The sequence below is a fragment of the Dermochelys coriacea genome, chromosome 15 (assembly GCF_009764565.3).
Source record: "Dermochelys coriacea isolate rDerCor1 chromosome 15, rDerCor1.pri.v4, whole genome shotgun sequence".
In the NCBI taxonomy this organism is placed as follows: domain Eukaryota; kingdom Metazoa; phylum Chordata; order Testudines; family Dermochelyidae; genus Dermochelys; species Dermochelys coriacea.
The window spans coordinates 30855178-30874896 of record NC_050082.1 but is presented as its reverse complement, the minus strand read 5'-3'; the positions used below and the strand labels follow the sequence as shown (position 1 = coordinate 30874896).

At 45.9% G+C, this 19719-nt stretch overlaps 1 protein-coding gene across 5 annotated transcripts in view; it reads left to right on the top strand.

Annotated features, from left to right (window-relative positions):
• The window catches only part of TPST2 (tyrosylprotein sulfotransferase 2), a 41133-nt gene that overhangs the window by 15672 nt on the left and 5742 nt on the right, over window positions 1-19719 (top strand). For 2 of the 5 annotated variants that reach the window (XM_038373199.1, XM_038373203.2), the window contains exons 2-4: window positions 13983-14050; window positions 16229-16348; window positions 17423-18354. In XM_038373199.1, the coding sequence (XP_038229127.1) occupies window positions 17507-18354 (848 nt within the window). In that variant the 5' untranslated portion in view covers window positions 13983-14050; window positions 16229-16348; window positions 17423-17506. Of the gene's footprint in view, window positions 1-13982; window positions 16349-17422; window positions 18355-19719 lie in introns of all 5 variants that reach the window. The other 3 variants (XM_038373206.2, XM_043498291.1, XM_043498290.1) reach the window with 2 other exon arrangements.

Genomic DNA, 19719 nt, shown 5'->3' with positions numbered 1-19719 from the left:
TCTTGCCACCTAGGCAAGCCGGATTTATCAATAAATGGTCACTTACACCAAAAATTGCAAAATATTCAGGTTGTTCTGAGTCCCAAGAGACCAGTCACTTACTCAGATCAATGTGTAACTGAGTTGTCACACCACACAACGCAGGTCGCCAATCCTGTAATAAACCAACAAAAGGTTTATTAACTAGGAAAAAGGAATCAGCGTTATTTACAGGTTAAAGCGGACAACATCTGTGTACAAATGACTTTGAAAGGTGGCAGAAATGCACTAATTTGTCAGCTGTCTTTTCAGGGCTAACCCATGGCAAGCAGCCTGGGGGTCTCTTTGCTTATGTTTAGGAATCTTTGACCCTCAGAGGCCAAACAGCATGAAAGAGACAGTCTCTTATTGTCAGGAATTTTTATCCTCTCCACATGAGTCCAAAACTGATTTGGATGAGTTCATCATAGGTCTCCCCTTCCTGGAGGGAGTTAGGAATGCAATCAACAGGGCCTCTCTCCTTTGATGCCTTATCTGCCTGTTAGTGGGCCCTCTTGATCACTTCATCTTAATTAATGCTTCTTATCATGTTTGGTGAGTTACACAAACAGAGATTTACAATGCAAACACTCAATACAGCTTGATACCCATGGGCTGCAGAGGTTATAAATGAGATCAATAGATGTTGCATCCTACAAGCATTTTATAAAGTCTAAACACATTCCTATCAATTTAACATCTAATATCTGTGTTTAACAGTGCTAACACGCGGGTGAGCCAGACTGGTTTCCAGCTATGAATTTGTCAGTAGCGTAAACAGGCCTTCGTTTTTTCATATGGAGTCGTTAGATTTCTACAGCTGTAACATGCACACACCAGCAACGCCTGCATTTCCCCCAAGTTCCATTGAGCTCTGGTTGTCTGGGCAGATATAATTTAAAACCTGATGAGAAAAACGGGGGTAACAGGGCTGAGGACAACGTAGGAATTACCATGTTACAGAAAAACGGCCACACTGGGACAGATCAGTGGTCCATCCAACCCAGTACCCTGTCTTCCGACAGTAGCCAGGGCCGGCCTGATGCTTCAGAGGGAATGAACAGAGGGAATGAACAGAACAGGGCAGTTTATTGAGTGATCCATCCCCTGTTGTCCAGTCCTGGCCCCATCTTGTCCCGTCACACCAGGTATCACACGGGAAGGTGCAAAACTCACATGAGATCTGAAGGAAGGGTACACACAGCATTGTCCTTGGCTGAGGGGCAGAATGAGGTAAGGGCCACCTGCAGTAGGTTTGTGCCTGTTTGTGTTAGTGGCTGTAGGTTCTGCTCTCTAACTCGGAGGGGTGCTGTGACAGCGTGCCGTGCTATGACATGGCAAGAAACCAAGACAGTAGGGAGCTGAATACGGGAGTGTGGAGAGAGAACGTGGTATTTGGATGTGTGGCATGCAGCTGCTGCAGGATAAAATGGGTATGTTCCCCCTGCCCTTCGATCGATGGGTGTGTTCCAGGAGGTGGTGTGACATCAGGTTTAGTCTCATGCACTAATGTTCTATTTTGTAATCGTTACTTGAAAAAAAATCCCCAAAAACTAAATTATTTAAAATAGAAGAAAAGGGATCACGGGTAAGTCCTGGCTATTTTTAACCGGAGTTGACTGAAAGTCCTGAATTTCTCTCTAAAATCAGAGGGTTTTTTTGCAAAATTCTGATTTTTTGGAGATAGTCCCCCAGCCCACTTGGAGAACTGGGCTCGACTGTGTAACCAAAATGCAGCAGAGTAGGTAGTTCTCAGCTAATAGATTTTCAGCTCCGTGACGTGATAGTGCATTGGTGATGTGGCTCAACAGCTGCGTCCTGGGAAGTTAATTTTTTTGTCTACAGACTGCACTCTGTGCTGTAGAGTCTCTGTATTCATCACATGGTAAAACACATGCACTGCAGCTTCACTAAAATACAGTGAACTGGAAAAGCTGCAAATTCCACAAGAGATTCAGAGCAGCAGCCATTCTCTCCGAGGATTAAATGGTGCAACATCAATACGTAGCTCCTGTAAATCAGGCATTTCTGTTTGTAAGAGGCCCAATTTCAGATCTGTAATCCTTGTTAGCCTAGGATAGCGCTTTACAGAACAGCTAGAGTACAGTAGCAATCCACATGCCACAATTGGAGCTTTTATAGCAAGTGCAGAATTGGATATTGTTGCATTTGGCAGATAAGATTTTATCCTTAGAGAATTTTGTTGGCAATTTGGTGGAATTTTGCTTGGCAGTTAACTGAGCTGGAAGCTACATCTGGTAGGCAGGATACCAGGAACACGTCTGAAGAGGCATGATTCATGGTCGTGTCCCCACTGGCTGCTGCACAGATCAGTGACTTTTCTTGCAGCTTTTAATTCCTGCTCCAGGAGGCTCATTCATAGAAGATTAGGGTTGGAAGAAACCTCACGAGGTCATCTAGTGCAACCCCCTGCTCAAAGCAGGACCAATCCCCAACTAAATCATCCCAGCCAGGGTTTCCTCAGATCCCATGCAGACTCCGTGGGAATCACAGGAGCAATTGAAACATTGTATGCGGCCTGGTCTGCACTTAACACTTATATTGTCCCGCTGACATTGGTCAGGGGTGTAAGAAAAACACCATTTTGCCTTCTAAAGCCCCATTGTAGGCTCAGCTATATTGACAAGAGAGTCTTCTGTCAGCATAGCTACCATCCACTGGGGAGCTGGTATCCTGCCCAGACAGAAAAACTACTTCTGCTGGCATGTACAAGGGTGCTATGCCAACCTAAGCATGCTGGCACAGGCTCCATTATGTAGACATAGTCTAAGCCTGTGTCTACACCATGGGGAATGTGGGGGCATAGCTATGCCAGCAAAACCCTGTAGATGCAGCTTGTGCTAATGGGAGGGATTTTCCTCCTGGGTAGGAATACCACCTCCCTGAAGAAAATTAGCTACGTAGACACAGCTGCATCTGCACTGGGAACTAGGTCCGCGAGCTACATCAGTCAGAGGTGTTTTTCTATCTCAGCCTCACTTTTAAGTGTTCACCAAACCTAAGTTTTCATCACCATTGGAGCTGTGTGTGTGTTGGGAATGGACAGGATGGGGAGAGGTCCAACACTCCGGATAACTAACCCAGAATGCCTTTAACTCCAGGGGCGCTGGGCTGTTGTTTTGATATGCCAGTGGTTTTCTAAAGAGAGGTTTCAGAGTAGCAGCCGTGTTAGTCTGTATTCGCAAAAAGAAAAGGAGGACTTGTGGCACCTTAGAGACTAACAAATGTATTTGAGCATAAGCTTTTGTGAGCTACAGTTCACTTCATCGAATGCATCCAATGAAGTGAGCTGTAGCTCATGAAAGCTTATGCTCAAATACATTTGTTAGTCTCTAAGGTGCCACAAGTCCTCCTTTTCTTTTTTCTAAAGAGAGTTTCCTTGCAGGTTATTCTGATTCTGTCCATGTCAGCTGCTGGGTTTTTTTTTTTCAATAGGTTCCTTCTGTAGGGAAGAGTTCCTTTTCTATTTTCTTTCTCTTCTGACTTTGGAATCCTCTCATAAGGTGTCCGTGCCTCCTGAAACCTTTATTTGCAAAAGAGATGATATTTTTAAAGTTCTGGGCACAAGATTATCACCTCTCCCCCCCTCCCCTGACAGCTGTCCAGTTCACAATTTGGTTGCTAAACCTTTCTAGGGGATTATGGGTCAGTAAGTGAATTTGCGTTCAAAGGGAATATGACTAACTTGAGTTTGGCATGTTAAAATCTTATTCGGTGCTACAAGGGATGAGGAATGTCTCAAAAAGAAAAAAAAAAATGAACCTAACCCAAATTTCTGCTGCCTCACTCACTTTGAGTGCAAGGCCCTGGAAGTATTCCGGGGGAGCTGGCGGGGCTCAGGATAGGTGGAGAAATTTCCCTTTGTCTTGGGCACATGATTTCTGTAACTGTGCTGGGAGGTCACTCATGTTGGCATGCATGAAGTTGACAGTCTCCCCGAATTTCCTGCTCAAGGAGGTTTGTTCCTTGGATCCTGTCCATAGACTAAATGCTGGAATCTCAGAAGCAGTTGGACGGACGTTTTTAAGAGTCTGCGCATGCTCCCCATCCACCAGAAGCTGGGAAAGGAAATGTTTGAGGGATCGATGCATCTTGGCCTCAGTGGGGAAGGCAACGTTCTACTCTGAGGCTGGGAGTATTCATAACCATTTCTGTAGCATGCTTCCCCTGGTAGCTGAGTGTTTGTGGTGCCAGTGCTACTTCCTGGCATTCGCAGCAGGAGGCGTGAACAGCCAGGACCCCGCATGTCCCCTCTGGTGAATCACAGGATGCTAGCCGATGTGAAGGTGCTACAGAGTCAGCGTCTCCAGTGCTGCAGCAGATGCATTCTGCGTCAGTTTACAAAGTGTTTGTAGCTAGGTGGGTAACTGGGCACGATGGTGACTGTTCAGTGCCGCTGTCTGCTGAGCGTCCTGCGTTATTGAATATCTAGTTCCCAAATGCACTGGCTGATGTGTGTGTCTGCTGGGACCAGCCTGAGAAGTACATAGAAAGCTTTAAAATAAAATAAAACCAAAACTTAGCTGTATGTCCTGCTTCTCACTATGTAGAAGGCACCCAGCGCCCAACATGAGGCAGAGCTGGCTCTTCTGGGAACGTTTAAAAAAGGAAGAGACCCCAGTGGCTGTGAACAGTGTTCATGGAAGAAACAAATTAAATCAAACCGCTGGTTAGGTGCCACATCTAGCTGTGCTAGTCAGTGCTTCTGTTCAGGTGATGTTGCCTGAGAGATGCCGGGGCAGTGAGAACTGCAAGTTGTGCCATACTGACGAAGCACCTTTAAAAGAAGAAACGGGTGGGGGAGAGTTAAAGGACGTCTTACACAAATGCAGTGTTTGGTTTATTTCAGCAGAGCAGGGGATGGCAGCTGATTCCAGCGGTTTGGCTCCGCTGCTCCAACAGCGGGTCTCCCATGGGCTTTTTTAACTTTAGGTACTTTAAAATGAATAACCTGGTTTGGAAGAAGAGCATGCTTACAGTCAGCATTCTGGAGGGCAAGTGGAAATCAACATGCCGGAGCCATACTCTGAACACGTGTGATACATGATAAACTAGTGTCACTGTCTTCACTTGGAACAGGAGAAAATAGAGTGGAAGATGCTGCAAATTGGTGGGTTTTTTATTATTTCAAAACCATTTTAGCATTGAACAGGATAATAAAATGTTTTCTAATCACAGCAGCCCTGAGGCAATAAACAAACAGTACATTTGTGCTGTAAAATGTCTGTCAAATCTTTGTTGATTTGATTTAAAGCCTGTTACAGTAGCCTGGCTTTGTTTGTGTGTCCCTGACCAGTCTCTCTTGGGAGCTTGGCTAATGCGCTAAGAGTACTCATCTGTGAACATTCTTCTTGGCTCTGGGTTTTACCTCTCAATATTTCTTAGCAACAGACTCAAGTATTTGAAGCCTGTGCTCGCTCTTCTGTAATCCATAGATCAAAGCCATCAAACCTGTTCTTGCAAAGTATTTAAAAATGGAGGTAGGCCCCTCTATATGTCCCAGTGTCAGAGGTTTGCTTGAGGTTTGAGTTCCACAGAGAAACAATCCTAAAATCTAAAATACCTTGAGCATCTGCAGTTATGAACCAATGCCCTCCACGTGTAGCAAGATGCAAGACTCTTTCAGGTGTAAAGTTGATACTGAAAAGCTGCTCAAGTATAAATATGACCAAAAGGAAATGGAACATGAGAGAGATCCTGAGGTTATTGTATTGTTTAGCACCTTCTGTCCCAAAGTGTTCCAGAGCGCTTCACGGATTGTGGACCCAGTCCTGCAACTGGCTATGAACAGGGAGCCACCTGCCTTTGTGCAGAGCATTTGAAGGATAGGAATGTGTGGCTCCAACCATCCCTGCATTGCAGCCACCTCTGGGTTGTAACTCTGCATTGACCTGACTGCTGTATAGTGTTGTTATGCAGTTTAGGACAAGAATTGAAGAGGAATACCTCATGTAATGGAAGTTAAAGGAGGCGTTTTAGGTAGCTGGAGTGTATTTACTTGAGTTGGAATTTGGCTAGGACATCTTTGTGCGATGCTTTAAAGGAAAAAAGATAGAAGAAATCAGATATGTATACGGTCAGCTGAAATCTGGTTAATTTTAAAGTTAGGGTATTTCAGGGGCTAAACAGGCCCTTGAGCCTCCTGATGATTTTAATGACTTTACAATCCTATTTTTCTCTCCAGTCTGCAGTGTGAAAGATGAGGAGGACTTGTGGCACCTTAGAGACTAACAAATTTATTTGAGCATAAGCTTTCGTGAGCTACAGCTCACTTCATCGGATGCGAAAGATGTACACGGAGAGGAACTGTCTGTGCACAAACCAATGAGACTGACTAGCCACAAAATGCTGTTGAAGATGCAAAGAAGACAATCTGGGAAAATAAAAATGCTTTGTCAACTTAATGGGGGCTTTTGAAGGCGAATAGTACAGATAGGTGGCCAAATCCCATGAAAATTCTGTCCAATTTGGGCATCTAATTCCTTGAGGAGACTCAAGTGTTACATGTAGTACGAGTGGCACCGAACACTTTTTGTTCAAGTTGATGGCCTGAAAGTAATTTTCTTTCTGGAATATTTGAACTTTGTGGGCTTTTCTCTTTGTAGCTTGATTCTGTGTGTATGAAAGCAGCCTTGTGTCAGTGAGTGGCATTCTTAGTCTCTGGGCTCAGTTAAATCAGAATGAAAAGCTTTGTACAGCTCTCCGGCAGTCTGTAAGAAAACGAAAACGTAGCTAGTTGAGGCATTTGTTGGGGGTGGGCCACAAACATGCTCATGGTCATTAGCTGTTGGGCAGTGGAGAATTCAGAGCTAACCTCTCTCCATGGGTATGGAGAAGGGATTCTTCAATCTCAAAACCAAGGTCCCAGTCCTGCCATTGACTAGACAAGGGTGTGCTTCTACATACAATTTCACTGCTGTCATGGGGGGGGGGCCCAGTCAGTTGCAGACATGTGGCTGTAGCACCATTTTCTCAACCCCAGCTTTCAAGTATAGACAGGGTAGGATTCAGTGTATTATCAGCACAGCCAGGCGCTCCTGTGCCCAGAGCGGTGAGGTGAGGGCATTGCTAGTTCGGCACACCTCTGCCAGGCTCGCTGCATTTTGTATGCAGCATATGCAGGCGCCCTTTGTGAAGTCTTGCTGCTTTTCAAATCCCCTGTTGAGTAGTGGGGCCAGGACTCAGATGGCCCATTGAAATCAGCACAGAGATTTGAAAACAAAACATGTGTTTCTACTCACTGCCTCCTGTGTCCCCCACCCCACCTCCATCCAATTCACTCTTCTGCCTATGTCCCTCCCTCCTAACATCCTTTTGTCCCTTTTCTTGCTCACCTTTCCTCTCTTCTGCTCTGAAAACCTTTTCCTTGTTAGAAAAACAACTTCTCTTTCTTCATTTAGGTCTCTTGAAACAAGCTTTAAATGGTTAATCCACCAAAACGTGAGGGGGCCGCGAGAACAAACCTATCTGCAGCAGTACAAGTTTAGACCTTTCACTTGTGTATTCGCAAAAAGAAAAGGAGTACTTGTGGCACCTTAGAGACTAACAAATTTATTAGAGCATAAGCTTTCGTGAGCTACAGCTCACTTCATCGGATGCATTTGGTGGAAAAACATTTTCCACCAAATGCATCCGATGAAGTGAGCTGTAGCTCACGAAAGCTTATGCTCTAATAAATTTGTTAGTCTCTAAGGTGCCACAAGTACTCCTTTTCTTTTTGCGAATACAGACTAACACGGCTGCTACTCTGAAACCTGTCACCTGTGTATTGTGTGGGTTCCCTGGGGTTGAAACAATAGATTGATACCTCCATGGGGCACAGACTAGTTTCCTCTGTGCTGCATGCAGATAGCCCTTAATGAATTTCCCAGCATCTGAGACACCCTTGAACAGGGCTAAACAATGATTATTTCAAAGATTTGAATTAAATATGTTTTAGGGGTAGTACTGCCCTTCAGAAGCAATTAAATTATGTTTAACAATAACTTCTCTGTGCACACAGTGATGTTGTAGCCATGTCGGTTCCAGAGCAGCTTTCAAGCTGTTCTTCAGGTCTGAGAAACTATGAACTCGCAAGCTTGTCTCTCTCACCAACAGAAGTTGGTCCAATAAAAGATCTCTCCTCCCCCACCTTCTCTTTCTAATAACTTATCTAGTGCTTGTCATTTTCAAAGTGGTTTACAAACACTAAAGTGATACATTATCTTTTCCAGCCATACAAAACCAGATAAAATTAATAGGCACCAGGTTGAATACAAACAAGGGGAAGTAATTTTTCAAACAACACACAGTTAACCTGTGGAACTCATTGCCATTGGATGTTGTAATGGCCTAAGTATAACTGGGTTCAGAAAGAACTAGATGAGTTCAGGAAGGATAGGTCTATCAATGGCAGTTAGCCAAGATGGTCAGGAATGCAACCGCAAGGTCAGTGTGACCCTGTGCCTCTGACTGCCAGAAGCTGGGAGCAGAAACCGGGTGGCTAACTCCAATTGCCCCGTTCTGTTTGCTAAGCCTGAAGCTCTGCTATGGACCGCTGTCAGAGGCAGGACACTGGATTAGTTGGACCATTGGTCTGACCCAGGATGGTAGTTCTTATGTTCTTATAGGCAGTGCAGGTAGCAGTGTTTATAATTAAGGTTATCTGATGCTTTCCATTCTAAGACCCTGTTTTCAGTTGCTTGTAACTTTGTCAAACTATAACCATTCAGACTGAAATTTTCCATTCTGGGTGTTTTCACAGTCTGAATTATTTGGGATGTTTCAGTTAAAATAGTTCAGCCTTTCAGAGAACAAGGTTAGAGAAAAATACATTGTCTTGTCCATATTAAAAATAACAGACTGGCTGTAAGATTTTGTTTTAAATTTTATTTTGAGAAGATCTAGCACTTCCATGCTACAGAGGAGGGACTTGACATTTGGTAGGGGGAGTCACCCTGGTGCCATCTCTATAAAAATTTGCCTAAAGGTCGGCCAAGTTCTGAGCCTCTGAGTAACCACAATTTGCACATGCTCGTTAGGGATTTGTTTGACAGCGACATTCCTTGAAAGTTCCCTCTGCACTGCACGCACTGGTGACTTTGAGAACTGTAATTCTGACTGGTCATAGCAATGGTGGGTGGCAGGGCATGCGAGTTTTGAGGTGGTGATAGTTATTCCTACTGGAGGTCCTGTCTTCACTACACCCTCCACCTCTAGTTGTCCCAAGGACAACTAGAAGCTGCGTTGCTGTTGAATCATGGTTGACGTTTGTAGATTCAACCTCATAGATTCGAACAGTTTTCGACTTTGTAAATGGATGTTTGTCCCCTTTATTTTTTTCTGGTTCTCTCTCCTCATTGTGCAACTCTCTCTAAACCTGAAGGCCTTTGCTGAGTGGTGGCTCTGGGCGTTCCGGGAAGAATGTCTGCAGTGCACCTGTTCACTTTCCCCTGCAGAAAGCTGCTCCTTGCAGCTCTGTGGGCCTTTCAGAGACTGGCTGCAGCTCCCTCCCCAGATCCGCCATTTCACTAACAGTGGCGGTGAGAGTTAATTACAGCCCATGAAAGCTGTAGGTTCCACTCCCAGTCCCAGATTTCTGCTGCTAATTTTTAGGGCTCATGCAAATGAAGAAAGGGTTTAGCCTGGGCAGGTGTGGGGCAGGCCTCTGCACATCACTCAGCTGAAGAGCCACTGCCCAGTCCTGGAGCCCCTGCTGCTATTCTAGTGCTGGGCTCCCACTGTGAATCTGGGCCAATGCACCCTGAGCCATTGGAGTCTGAACGCTGACCCTTCTCAGTGACAGGCCTGAATCCTTGTCATGTGCCTTGGGACTGGAAATGCAGGTAATTCTCTCTGCGTCTCAACCCTGTTCGGCCTCAGGCCCTCTTATTCTGTTTCTTTGTCAGCCAGAATGCACCCTACATTCAAACGGTTTTAACCAGAGTAGGTCTTAGCTCAGTTTATGAAAATCCAAATGTTAGCCCCTTATGTGCAATTTCTCTAGCTGGAATATCCTCTCTGGAGGGATTTGCACAGAATCTATAATAACAAGGTTTCCAAGAACAGTAGATGTGTGAACCACCTTGGCTGCAGTCGTGGGGCTTGTCTACTACACAAACAATTAGTTCATGGCAGGCCCTACTAGTCTGCTGAGCACTAACTGTCTGTGGACCCTGCTGATGCACATTAACAATGCGTTACACTTTGATCCAGTCCTCTTTGAAACAGATTAGATCAAAGTGTGTTAATGAACTGTTAATGCATGTCAGCAGGGTCCATGTGGACCAGTGATTCTCAACCAGGGGTACATGTACCCCTAGGGGTACGCAGAGGTCTTCCGGGGGACATCAACTCATCTCGATATTTGTCTGATTTTACAACAGGCCACATAAAAAGCAGTACTAACTAAAATTTTATACAGACAGTAACATGTTTATACTGCTGTATATACTATACACTGAAATGTAAGTACAATATTTATATTCCAATCGATTTATCTTATAATTATATGGTAAAAATGAGAACATAAGCAATTTTTCAGTAATAGTGTACTCTGATACTTTTATATTTTTTATGTCTGATTTTTATAAGCAAGTAGTTTTTAAGTGAGGTGAAACTTGGGGGTATGCATGACAAATCAGACTCCTGAATGGGTACAGCAGTCTGGAAAGGTGGAGAGCCACTTATGTGGACCTCTGGTCTATGGCAGGCTCTGGTGGTGAAGATTCATGCCCTAGCTTGCCATGAGCTAATTGTTTGTGTGTGTCCCTCCGTTCTGTGTTACTGATTCCATTTGTGTTGTGTAACACAGCACCTCGCGGGCAGGGTGGGGGCATGTTTCATGCACTATGTCCCGTCACTGTCACTTATGAGCTATTGTGTGCATTTAGTCATAGGCCACTCAGGTTTCACCAAACTAATTAGTTATATATAATATTAATAATGTACTCCAAAGTCTCTGCTGTTGGTTAGTAACTATGACAATCAGTTTCCCCCAGACCTAGGAATATTTGCTGAAGTTCTCTGCCCTGTGTTATGCAGGAGGTCGGGATCACAATGGTCCTATCTGGCCTTGGAATGTATGACTACAGCGATGGTGCACAATACTTAGAATTTGGAATCATAGCGCTCAGTTGCTAGAATAACTGCTTTCTGTGGCTGCTGTGTATCCGAAGGAGAAGTAATTAGGAACAGTGGTACCTGAAGTTAACTAGGCAGTATAACAAATCCAATTTCCAGCACTAAATACTTGCAAATCCATGTAGCCAGAAGAATAAACATCTCCTCTGGAGCATGAATAATCTAAAACTGCATCTAGTCACGTTGATGTAAATAAAAATACGTGTAATCTTTAATAGCTGGGGCTAGCTGCATCTCGTATTCTGGCAAGCTGTTTTTTAATAGACAGGAGCTACAATAGAGCTTACTCCTTTTATTTTAATTTTGTTCTCAGTGGATCAGTGCACCAGCTTGTCTCTTCTGGAGGGCTGGGTAAAAAGTCGATTGTCATATGTGGATAGCGGCTCCACTCTTCATGGCTGGTTGTCCGCTTCACATGAAAAAATTGTCAGGGTCTTGCAGAGAAAGACCCTCAGCTAAGTCTCTGCCTCTCTGAAAAGTTACTGGTTATGTGTGCAAAGGGTTCTTGGCATAGCAGCTCCCTGGTGGTGGTTTTCATGAGCAGTATCAGGAAGGAAGTGCGTGTCTGCGTACACGCACCATAAGTGCATGGTTTGGGCTATTTTCCTGAGGGTAGAGTGTGGGCGATGGGGCTGTAGACAACTGCTATTTGAGCACCAATGGTGCTTCAGAAATCTCTGGGGAAATGTGGTCCCTGCTCCGGGAAGCCTGCAGCCTAGTCCAGACTAGTTGATGGACCTCGCTCAATGCAGGGCAGAAGTTTTGGTGTGGGAAGGAGTGTGTTAATCAGCCCTGTTCCTCTGGGCAGAGTGAGATTCTCTGGAAACTTGATATGGGTGGAGTTCCCCCGCCAGGCTCTTAATTAGCTCTAGAGTAGAGGCAGAGCTGACTGCCTTGTTCCACTCACACATCCCTACAAATCATTAGCAGTTCTCCACCGCTTCTGTACTGGCCCAACGCTACAGACACCGTCAGTCTGTTCTGTGAAGCAAGGGATGAAATCCCTGGTGCACAGGGGAAACTGAGGCAAACAAGTGCCTGCCTTTCAGTGGTGCTAAGTGCCCAGAACTCCAGTTGAAGTTAATGGAGCTGTGGGTGCTCAGCACCTCTTACAGTTAAGCCCCAGGTCTCGAGGGAAGCTGTGACAATGTCCAGTTGGGAAGGTGAGGTGCTGCACTCCGACCACGAGGACCTGCAGAGGGCTGTCTATGTGATGGGTCGGTGTGTAGTGTTACCAACTGTGCTCACCAGACTATGGATGAGTGCATCATCGCCACCAGCAGCAGAAACTGAGGTCTGTCGTGTACGTGGAGAGCTCTCCTGGTGTCTGTGCTTAGCTCTGCAGCAGAGGGTGCTCCAGAAATTCTGTGGAGAGAATCCCGTCGCCTCTAATCCTGGAGCCAGGTGGAAATCCCCTTCCAGCCTAATAGGCCTGGTCGCTGTGTGCAGCCAAGTGGTATGTGCTGCTTTGTGCCTTTTTGCTCCCTTCTGTCTCTGCCCCTTCTCCACAGACCTTCCAGGCCCTTCACCCGAAAGGCGCCTGGAGCCTGCCTTGCTGGTACGCTGCAGAGGCACCTAACTTCTTGCAGCAGTTACACTGGTAACGTTTTTATCCCTGGTTCAGGGGCATCTCCTGGAAACAACATGTTGTTGTATGGTATGCAAAGAGGAAGCTAACAGTTGCAGATGCAGAAGACAGGGCTCCTTGGAAATCCAGGGGAGGGGTGCGTGTGCGCCACACGTGGGTGCCAATTTTGTTTCAATGTTAAGATCTCTTCTTGTGGGTCTGATGCTGCAGGTAGATTGTAAACACTTCTGGGCCCCAGGGAGTTCCCTGTGCTAAAAATCAGTTTCACAGACAAGAGGGTGAAGGAATCAACCTTGAGAAAATGTGGAAGAGTTTGTCGTTGCCAGGGGAATCTTGCAGCTTGCTTTGCAGGGGCCTGTGCTGATGTTTTATTTTGCTCTTGGGTTCACATCCCCTTGACTTTGCTTTGAGTGTTATGCTCAGAGGAGCCTAATTTTCAAAGCAGAGCTTGCTCAGAATTGCAGATGACCTCAGTCAAAGCCGAACACTGAGCTCAGGTTTGCCTGAAAGGCTTGTGAGCCTCCGCAGCACTTTGGCTCTTGCCTGATTTCAGAGTTTTTAATAAAACGGGAGAGCAGGTGCTGTGCAGTGTCCTCTGGAGCAGGCGGCATGGTTCTGTTTACCAGTCAGGACTCTAATATATTCAGTCTGCTATCCTCTCTGGCCTCACACATCCTGCCAGCTTCTGCCTGGCTCTTGCTCTCTTCATCTCAGGTCTTGGGAAGCCAGCCTCCTACCTCGTTTGAGAGATGCTTTCAATTGCATTTTGCTTCTCTCTCTGCCTGTGCCCCAAGACTCTCCCTGAGTTTTGTTGTAATTCACCCGATGGACTTTGCAAAGTTTCCTTTCCCTGGGATGAGAGAAATATGATGCCAATGTCGCTTCATGGGCTCAGGGTTGTGATGCCAGGTGTATAGTCTGATTTTTAAGCCTTGTCTGTAGCTGAGATAGCCAGGTGACACTGCCAGTGTGTTAAGATATTCAGGCAGATTTCTGACAGCCAGTTGCTAGGTTCGGTGGAGACAGTGTATGATGAACATAACAGTTGTATCTCGCAGCTGCATGTCTTTTGGCTTTCAGGTAAACATTAAAAGATTACTGATCTGTGTCGATAGACTGTTAAAACTGCAATATGGAAAACTGAATCCTGAGAATGAGCATTTTATTTCTAACCATTCCGATGAATATCAGTTATCTGTAAACAAATCAGCATTGTGGGGTTTTTTCCCATTAGGTATTCATCGGACATCTGTATTTCTGAGCAGAGATCAGCCAACAGCAAAATGAATTTACCAGGGAAAGGTAAGTGTATCAAAAGAGGATCTGTCAGAGCAGTGGGGGCCCTGCATGACATATTGGGAGTGAATTAATGAATATTTCATGTTTGTGTCTGCACAGCCATTTCTCTTTTATTTATATTTTACCACTCTCAAAAGCTACTAGAAGCGATTACAGATCTTGCTGATATTAATACCTAATCAGAATGCAAAATAGGGGAGATTTTTAATTGCAGGGATTTTTTGTGAATTTTGGTTTGTATTGATCCTTATTGTTACGTTGGCCACAGCTCAGCTGTTACTCTGCATGCTGCATTTTGCTTTCTTTAAAGCCATGACTAAATTCTCAGTCTGGTTGAAGATGGAGTTTTTGGCTCTCTGAATCACACTCCATCTTTGTCAATGTGTTCCATGGATCAGAGCACCAGCCGTAAGTGTGCTGGGGTTTTACTGAGCAGCTGAGCTCTGGTGAAGCCTTTAGCTCTTTGGTTTCTGTTGATGAACGTATGTCCATAGGCTAGTAGGATTTTAAGTCCCTGGATCCTGTGTCGGAGGGAAGAAACCGGGGAGAAGACAGTAACTGAGGACTTTTTCATGGATGTTAGGGCCAGCGGGGTTTGTGTTCTAATCAATCATGTAATCTCACCATCTGCATGACACAGGCCATAGAATTTCATCCAGCAGTGTCTTCAGTGGAGGGAATTGATCTTCCCGATGATGGACATTAACACCAAGCCCTAGAACCTGTTGGCGAATGCTGCCGCAGAAGACTGCAGAAAGCAACTCGAGCTTAGTTGCACCTTTGACCTCGCATTAGTGAACAGGCTCACTTGTGCTTGTTTAGGAACTCTGAGTTTAGGGATGTTTTAGTGACCATCTAATAATAGATATTACTTTGGGTAGCAGTCTGGTCTTGGCAACACCCCTCTGGCCGCCCCACAGCAAGTGTACCCCTTGTTACCATTGAGGAAGCAGGGGGAGAGAGAAGTGACATGTTCCAGACACAGATGGAGTCAGCATCAGATCAGGGCTTAGAACCTACGGGTTCTTGTCCCTAGTCATGTGCCCAGACAGCAGGCTGTCCGTATGTCTGTCACCCTGAAGCAGATAGACCCAGTATTTTAAGAGCTCTTTTTTCTTTTTAAATGGCTAGCAGGCAAGATTAGAGGCCAAACAGTCTCTGTAAATGCTGCATATTTGCCATCTGCCTTGGCAGTAGTTGAACAAGCTCATGGATGGGCAGGAGGAGAGCTGAATAACATTTGAGATCACAGTCCCTGAAAACAACTTTGTCCCGACCCCCCAGCCTGGCTCGCCATGCTGCCTGCACAGTGGAGGGCCGAGAACGTACTCCGGGCTGTGCAACAGATTTCACTTCAGGATTCTGGCATGTGGCACGTTCCGTCTGGTCAGTTTTCCTGGAATCCTGTATTTGTGGTGTCAGATTCACAGCACTCTACCCATTTCAGAAGCCCAAATGAGCCATGTCCTCACCTCTAAGTGACCTTGACAAGCTAGTGGGGCTGCAAGGGAATCCTGGTAGGAAATGTTAACCATAAACCGTATTCGCCTACCCCATTTAGTACAAACTTCCATCTTCCCTTTAAAATTTTTTTTACCTCCGCTTAGACTTTTGAACTACATCCCATTACAGCCCAGTTAGTCTGAATTTCTGTCCATTCCAGCTATAAAGGCGGTGGAGACCAGAGGCTAGTGGGCATTTTAAATTGCTTTTGGAAATGAAATATATTAAAAAGTCAAATGACCCAATTCATCACTTTAGAGACATGTAACTCGATTGTAAAGTCCCGTGGGCCCAGAACTGCTGCTCTTTGTACAGTACCATGCACAGCAGAGAGAAGCAGCGTGCCGGCCACAGCCAGTGCCCTGCAGAGTGTAAGAATGGACTGCTCTGTGTGCTTACATGGGCCACTGTTACATGCTTGCTTTCATTAAGAAATTTTTGAGGAGAAAATATTTTTCTTACGCAGTGTTTTGGATTGGCAGTGAAATAAAATGCACAGCGGTCACCTTCCTCTCTCCCACGTTCAACTTCTGCCCAAATCCATGCATTGCAAGGAATTTACCCGAAAAGCTCTCTGTGACCTAGGGGTGGGATTGCAAAACCTGCACTAGTGGGTTCAGCCGGGAAAGGGGGAGGGATGGTTTGCCAGTTTTAACAGGAGCTTTGTGGAATCCGCAGAGCAAGAGACAGACTTGCAGGAGCAACAATCCTCCTGCTGGAATCTCCTACAGAGAAGTCGGGTCTTCACAGCAGAGCCAAATGAAAACTTCAGTGTTTCAAGGGGAAACTTTATTTAAGGTCAGTTTCTGGCAGGGGAGTATTCATATTAGCAATGCTTGTTGCTAGTATTTACACTAAACCTTCAAATAAGTAGTTTGTTTAATAATTAACCCAATTTGATGCTCATTAGCCATTGCTTCTGCTGAAGCAAACCCACCAACCCTCCTGGAAATCAAATGGGAAGAGTTTTCTCATGTTGTAGCTAATTTCTAATCAAAGTAAACATGTATGCAGGAAACTTCTTGTTTATGGAACTGATAGAAGGGTTGTGTTGTACACCTCAGTGCATATGTGTAATACAACAGAGGGAAAACGGCAAGAACGGATTGGGGACCCATCTGGGATGGAGGACAGTAAATCAGTCTGTCACCTTGGAGGTTGATGTTTTCTTGGCCTTCATGAGAAGGGGAAAGCCTGGCTAAGCCAAAATGCCCCTGTCCATAAATGCAAAAGCTCTGCCATTGAGCTAGTAAAGAAAGGCTGGCCCTTTTGCTGCATTCCCTCTCTTCCAGAACTGCTCGCATGGAATACCCAGGGCTTGGAGGGTTCTGTTCTGTTTTTACTTCAGTTCTTCTCTGTTTTGATGAAAATACTTGCTTCAGAGCAACACATATTTAATAGAAGGAAGTAATGGGATGAAGATAAGCCAAGGAAATTTGTTCTGGATGTTTTGGAAATACTTCCCAAAGGGTTTCCTGGATACGTTATTCTTAATTTCCTCTGCTAAACTGCTGCACGGCATTGCTGGTAAACAGGTACCTTCATCCCCAGCAGCAAGGAAAGATCTCTTTTACGCACAATCTGAAAATCACTTTGCCCTTCTTTTGGGGATGTAAGATGGTAATAAATCATGAGGTTGATTAGATCCTGATGGTCTCTCAGGAGTTGTGGTGGAAGCTGGAGTTAGTTCCAGGCAGACAAGACAAATGGCTTGGGGTGCTCTCTCCAGGGCCAGTTGAGGTGATCAGTAGGTCTTTGTGTGATTGATTGGAGGCTGAGGCTGTCCTGGTGTCAGGTGGTTCAGTAGGAGACGGGCCAGGTAACCAGATGTATGCCCCTCACTTCTTTGAACATGTGCTGTTTTCTTTGCAGACGCACACGGGATTGGCTGCTTCCTAAGTGAAAGCTGAAGGCAGAGGACCCTCCGGTCTCCCAGCCTATGTGCAGAGGAACAGAATGCGGATCACCATGCGGCGGGTGTTGCTGGGGCTTGGCTTTGCTATTGCCCTGATGGTGACTGTGCACCTTGGCCAGCAGATGTTGGAGTGCCAGGAGCTACTGGGCAAGGGCTATGGCAAGCGGAAGCATGGGCTGATGAGACCAGAAAACGAAGAACTGGTCGTGGTGGACTCCAGTCGCGTCGAGTACCGGTACAGCAAGGAGATGCCTCTGATATTTATCGGTGGGGTCCCGCGGAGCGGCACGACTCTCATGAGAGCCATGCTGGATGCGCATCCAGAGATCCGCTGTGGAGAAGAGACTCGCATTATTCCCCGGGTGCTGGCAATGCGCCAGGCCTGGTCCAAATCTGGGCGTGAAAAGATGCGCTTGGATGAAGCAGGAGTGACGGACCAAGTCCTGGACGCTGCCATGCAGGCATTTATCCTTGAAGTCATAGCCAAGCATGGTGAGCCAGCCAGATATCTATGTAACAAGGACCCCTTCACGTTAAAATCCTCTGTCTACCTTTCAAGACTCTTTCCCAATTCCAAATTTCTGCTGATGGTTCGAGATGGCCGGGCTTCTGTCCATTCCATGATCACAAGGAAGGTAACGATTGCAGGCTTTGACTTGAACAGCTACCGAGACTGCCTTGCAAAGTGGAACAAAGCGATCGAGGTGATGTATTCCCAGTGTGTAGAGATTGGGCAGTCCAGGTGCCTGCCAGTCTACTATGAGCAGCTAGTGCTGCACCCCGAGCAGTCCATGCGTGTCATCATGCAGTTCCTAGACATTTCCTGGAGCGACACAGTGCTGCACCATGAAGAATTAATAGGGAAACCTGGCGGAGTCTCTCTTTCCAAGTGAGTGTCTGTATGGCTGCTGCTGCTTTCCAAAGAGACTCCTGCCTAGACGGAGCGGGTTCTTGCCAAACCTTCTTGGGGCCTACCTTGTTGCTTATTTTCATGCCTCATTGTCAGGAGCAGAGGGATTGATGCACCCAACTCTGCTGTAGCATACTTGTGTGTGTCTAAAGAACTGCATGAATGTCACAATGGCAGTATACCTGAGCATGGTTAGCTGCTTAGGTGAGGATTTTTGAGAATGGTGACATCTCAGTCATCCGACTTGTAAATAAGGGGATGATTTCAGGCTCTGTTTTGGCAGAGTCCTATTTAAGGAGCTCCAGTTTCGGGATAATCTGTGTCCCCTTTCTCTTTTTCTACCCATTCCCAAATATTTCTTTAAACATTGGATTACATTCCAGCTAGCACTGAATTATCTTAGGTAGCATGCAGCTGAGGTTTTCTGACATCCCACTGCCTCTCACCCCACGTAGTTCTGACGTGATCATGGGATAAAGAAGTGTGTACACACAGCATGCGTGTTTAGAGCGATTTCATATTTTGAGTTTCTTCCTGCAGTTGTTTGTAGTGATCATTTTGGTTACTTGGTAACCTTAGACTAACCTAACCCAACCTCTAACTGTAAACATGGATATATGGGAACTAGCCAGACACGTCTGCCTTCTAACCATCTTTTTCTGTTAGTTCTGTCCATCCAGAACAGGGAGGTGGAGGGGAAAGAACCCGCTGTACGGTTTTCTCCTTCTCTGAGCAAGGGAAAGAGAGGACCTTGTCAGGCCATACTTTCCTCAACACTAAGGGTATGTCTGCACTGCAGTGAGACACCCCGTGGCTGGCCTGTGCCAGCAAACTCAGGCTCGTGGGGCTGCGGCTGCAGGGTGGTTTAATTGCGGTGTAGACATTCAGGATGTCCCGAGCGTTGGGACCCTCCCACCTCGCAGGATCCTAGAGCCTGTCCTCCAGCCCGAGCCCCAGAGATCTACACTGCAGTTACACAGCCCATAGCCCGAGCCCCACGAGCCTGAGTCAGCTGGCATTGGCCAGCCACAAGTGTCTCATTGCCATGTAGACTTACCCTAAAAAGTTTTTCCCAAAGAGAGAGTGGCAGTGGAAGCTGACTGCACGTGATTTGTGATTCTGTACCCTTGTAAAATGCTGTCTCATGCTAGTCAGTATTTTATAGGGTGTGGTTCTCTGAGTCACAGTTGAACTGATGCCCCAATATGCCATGCTGTGTAACTGAGGCCCTAGCTACTTAAGGGAGGGAGGGGTGGGAAGCGTGATTAAAGTCCCATGTTAGTTAAAGATTCTAGAGGGGCATTAGGGCCTCATTGTCCTAGGCGCTGTACAAACAAAAGAGCA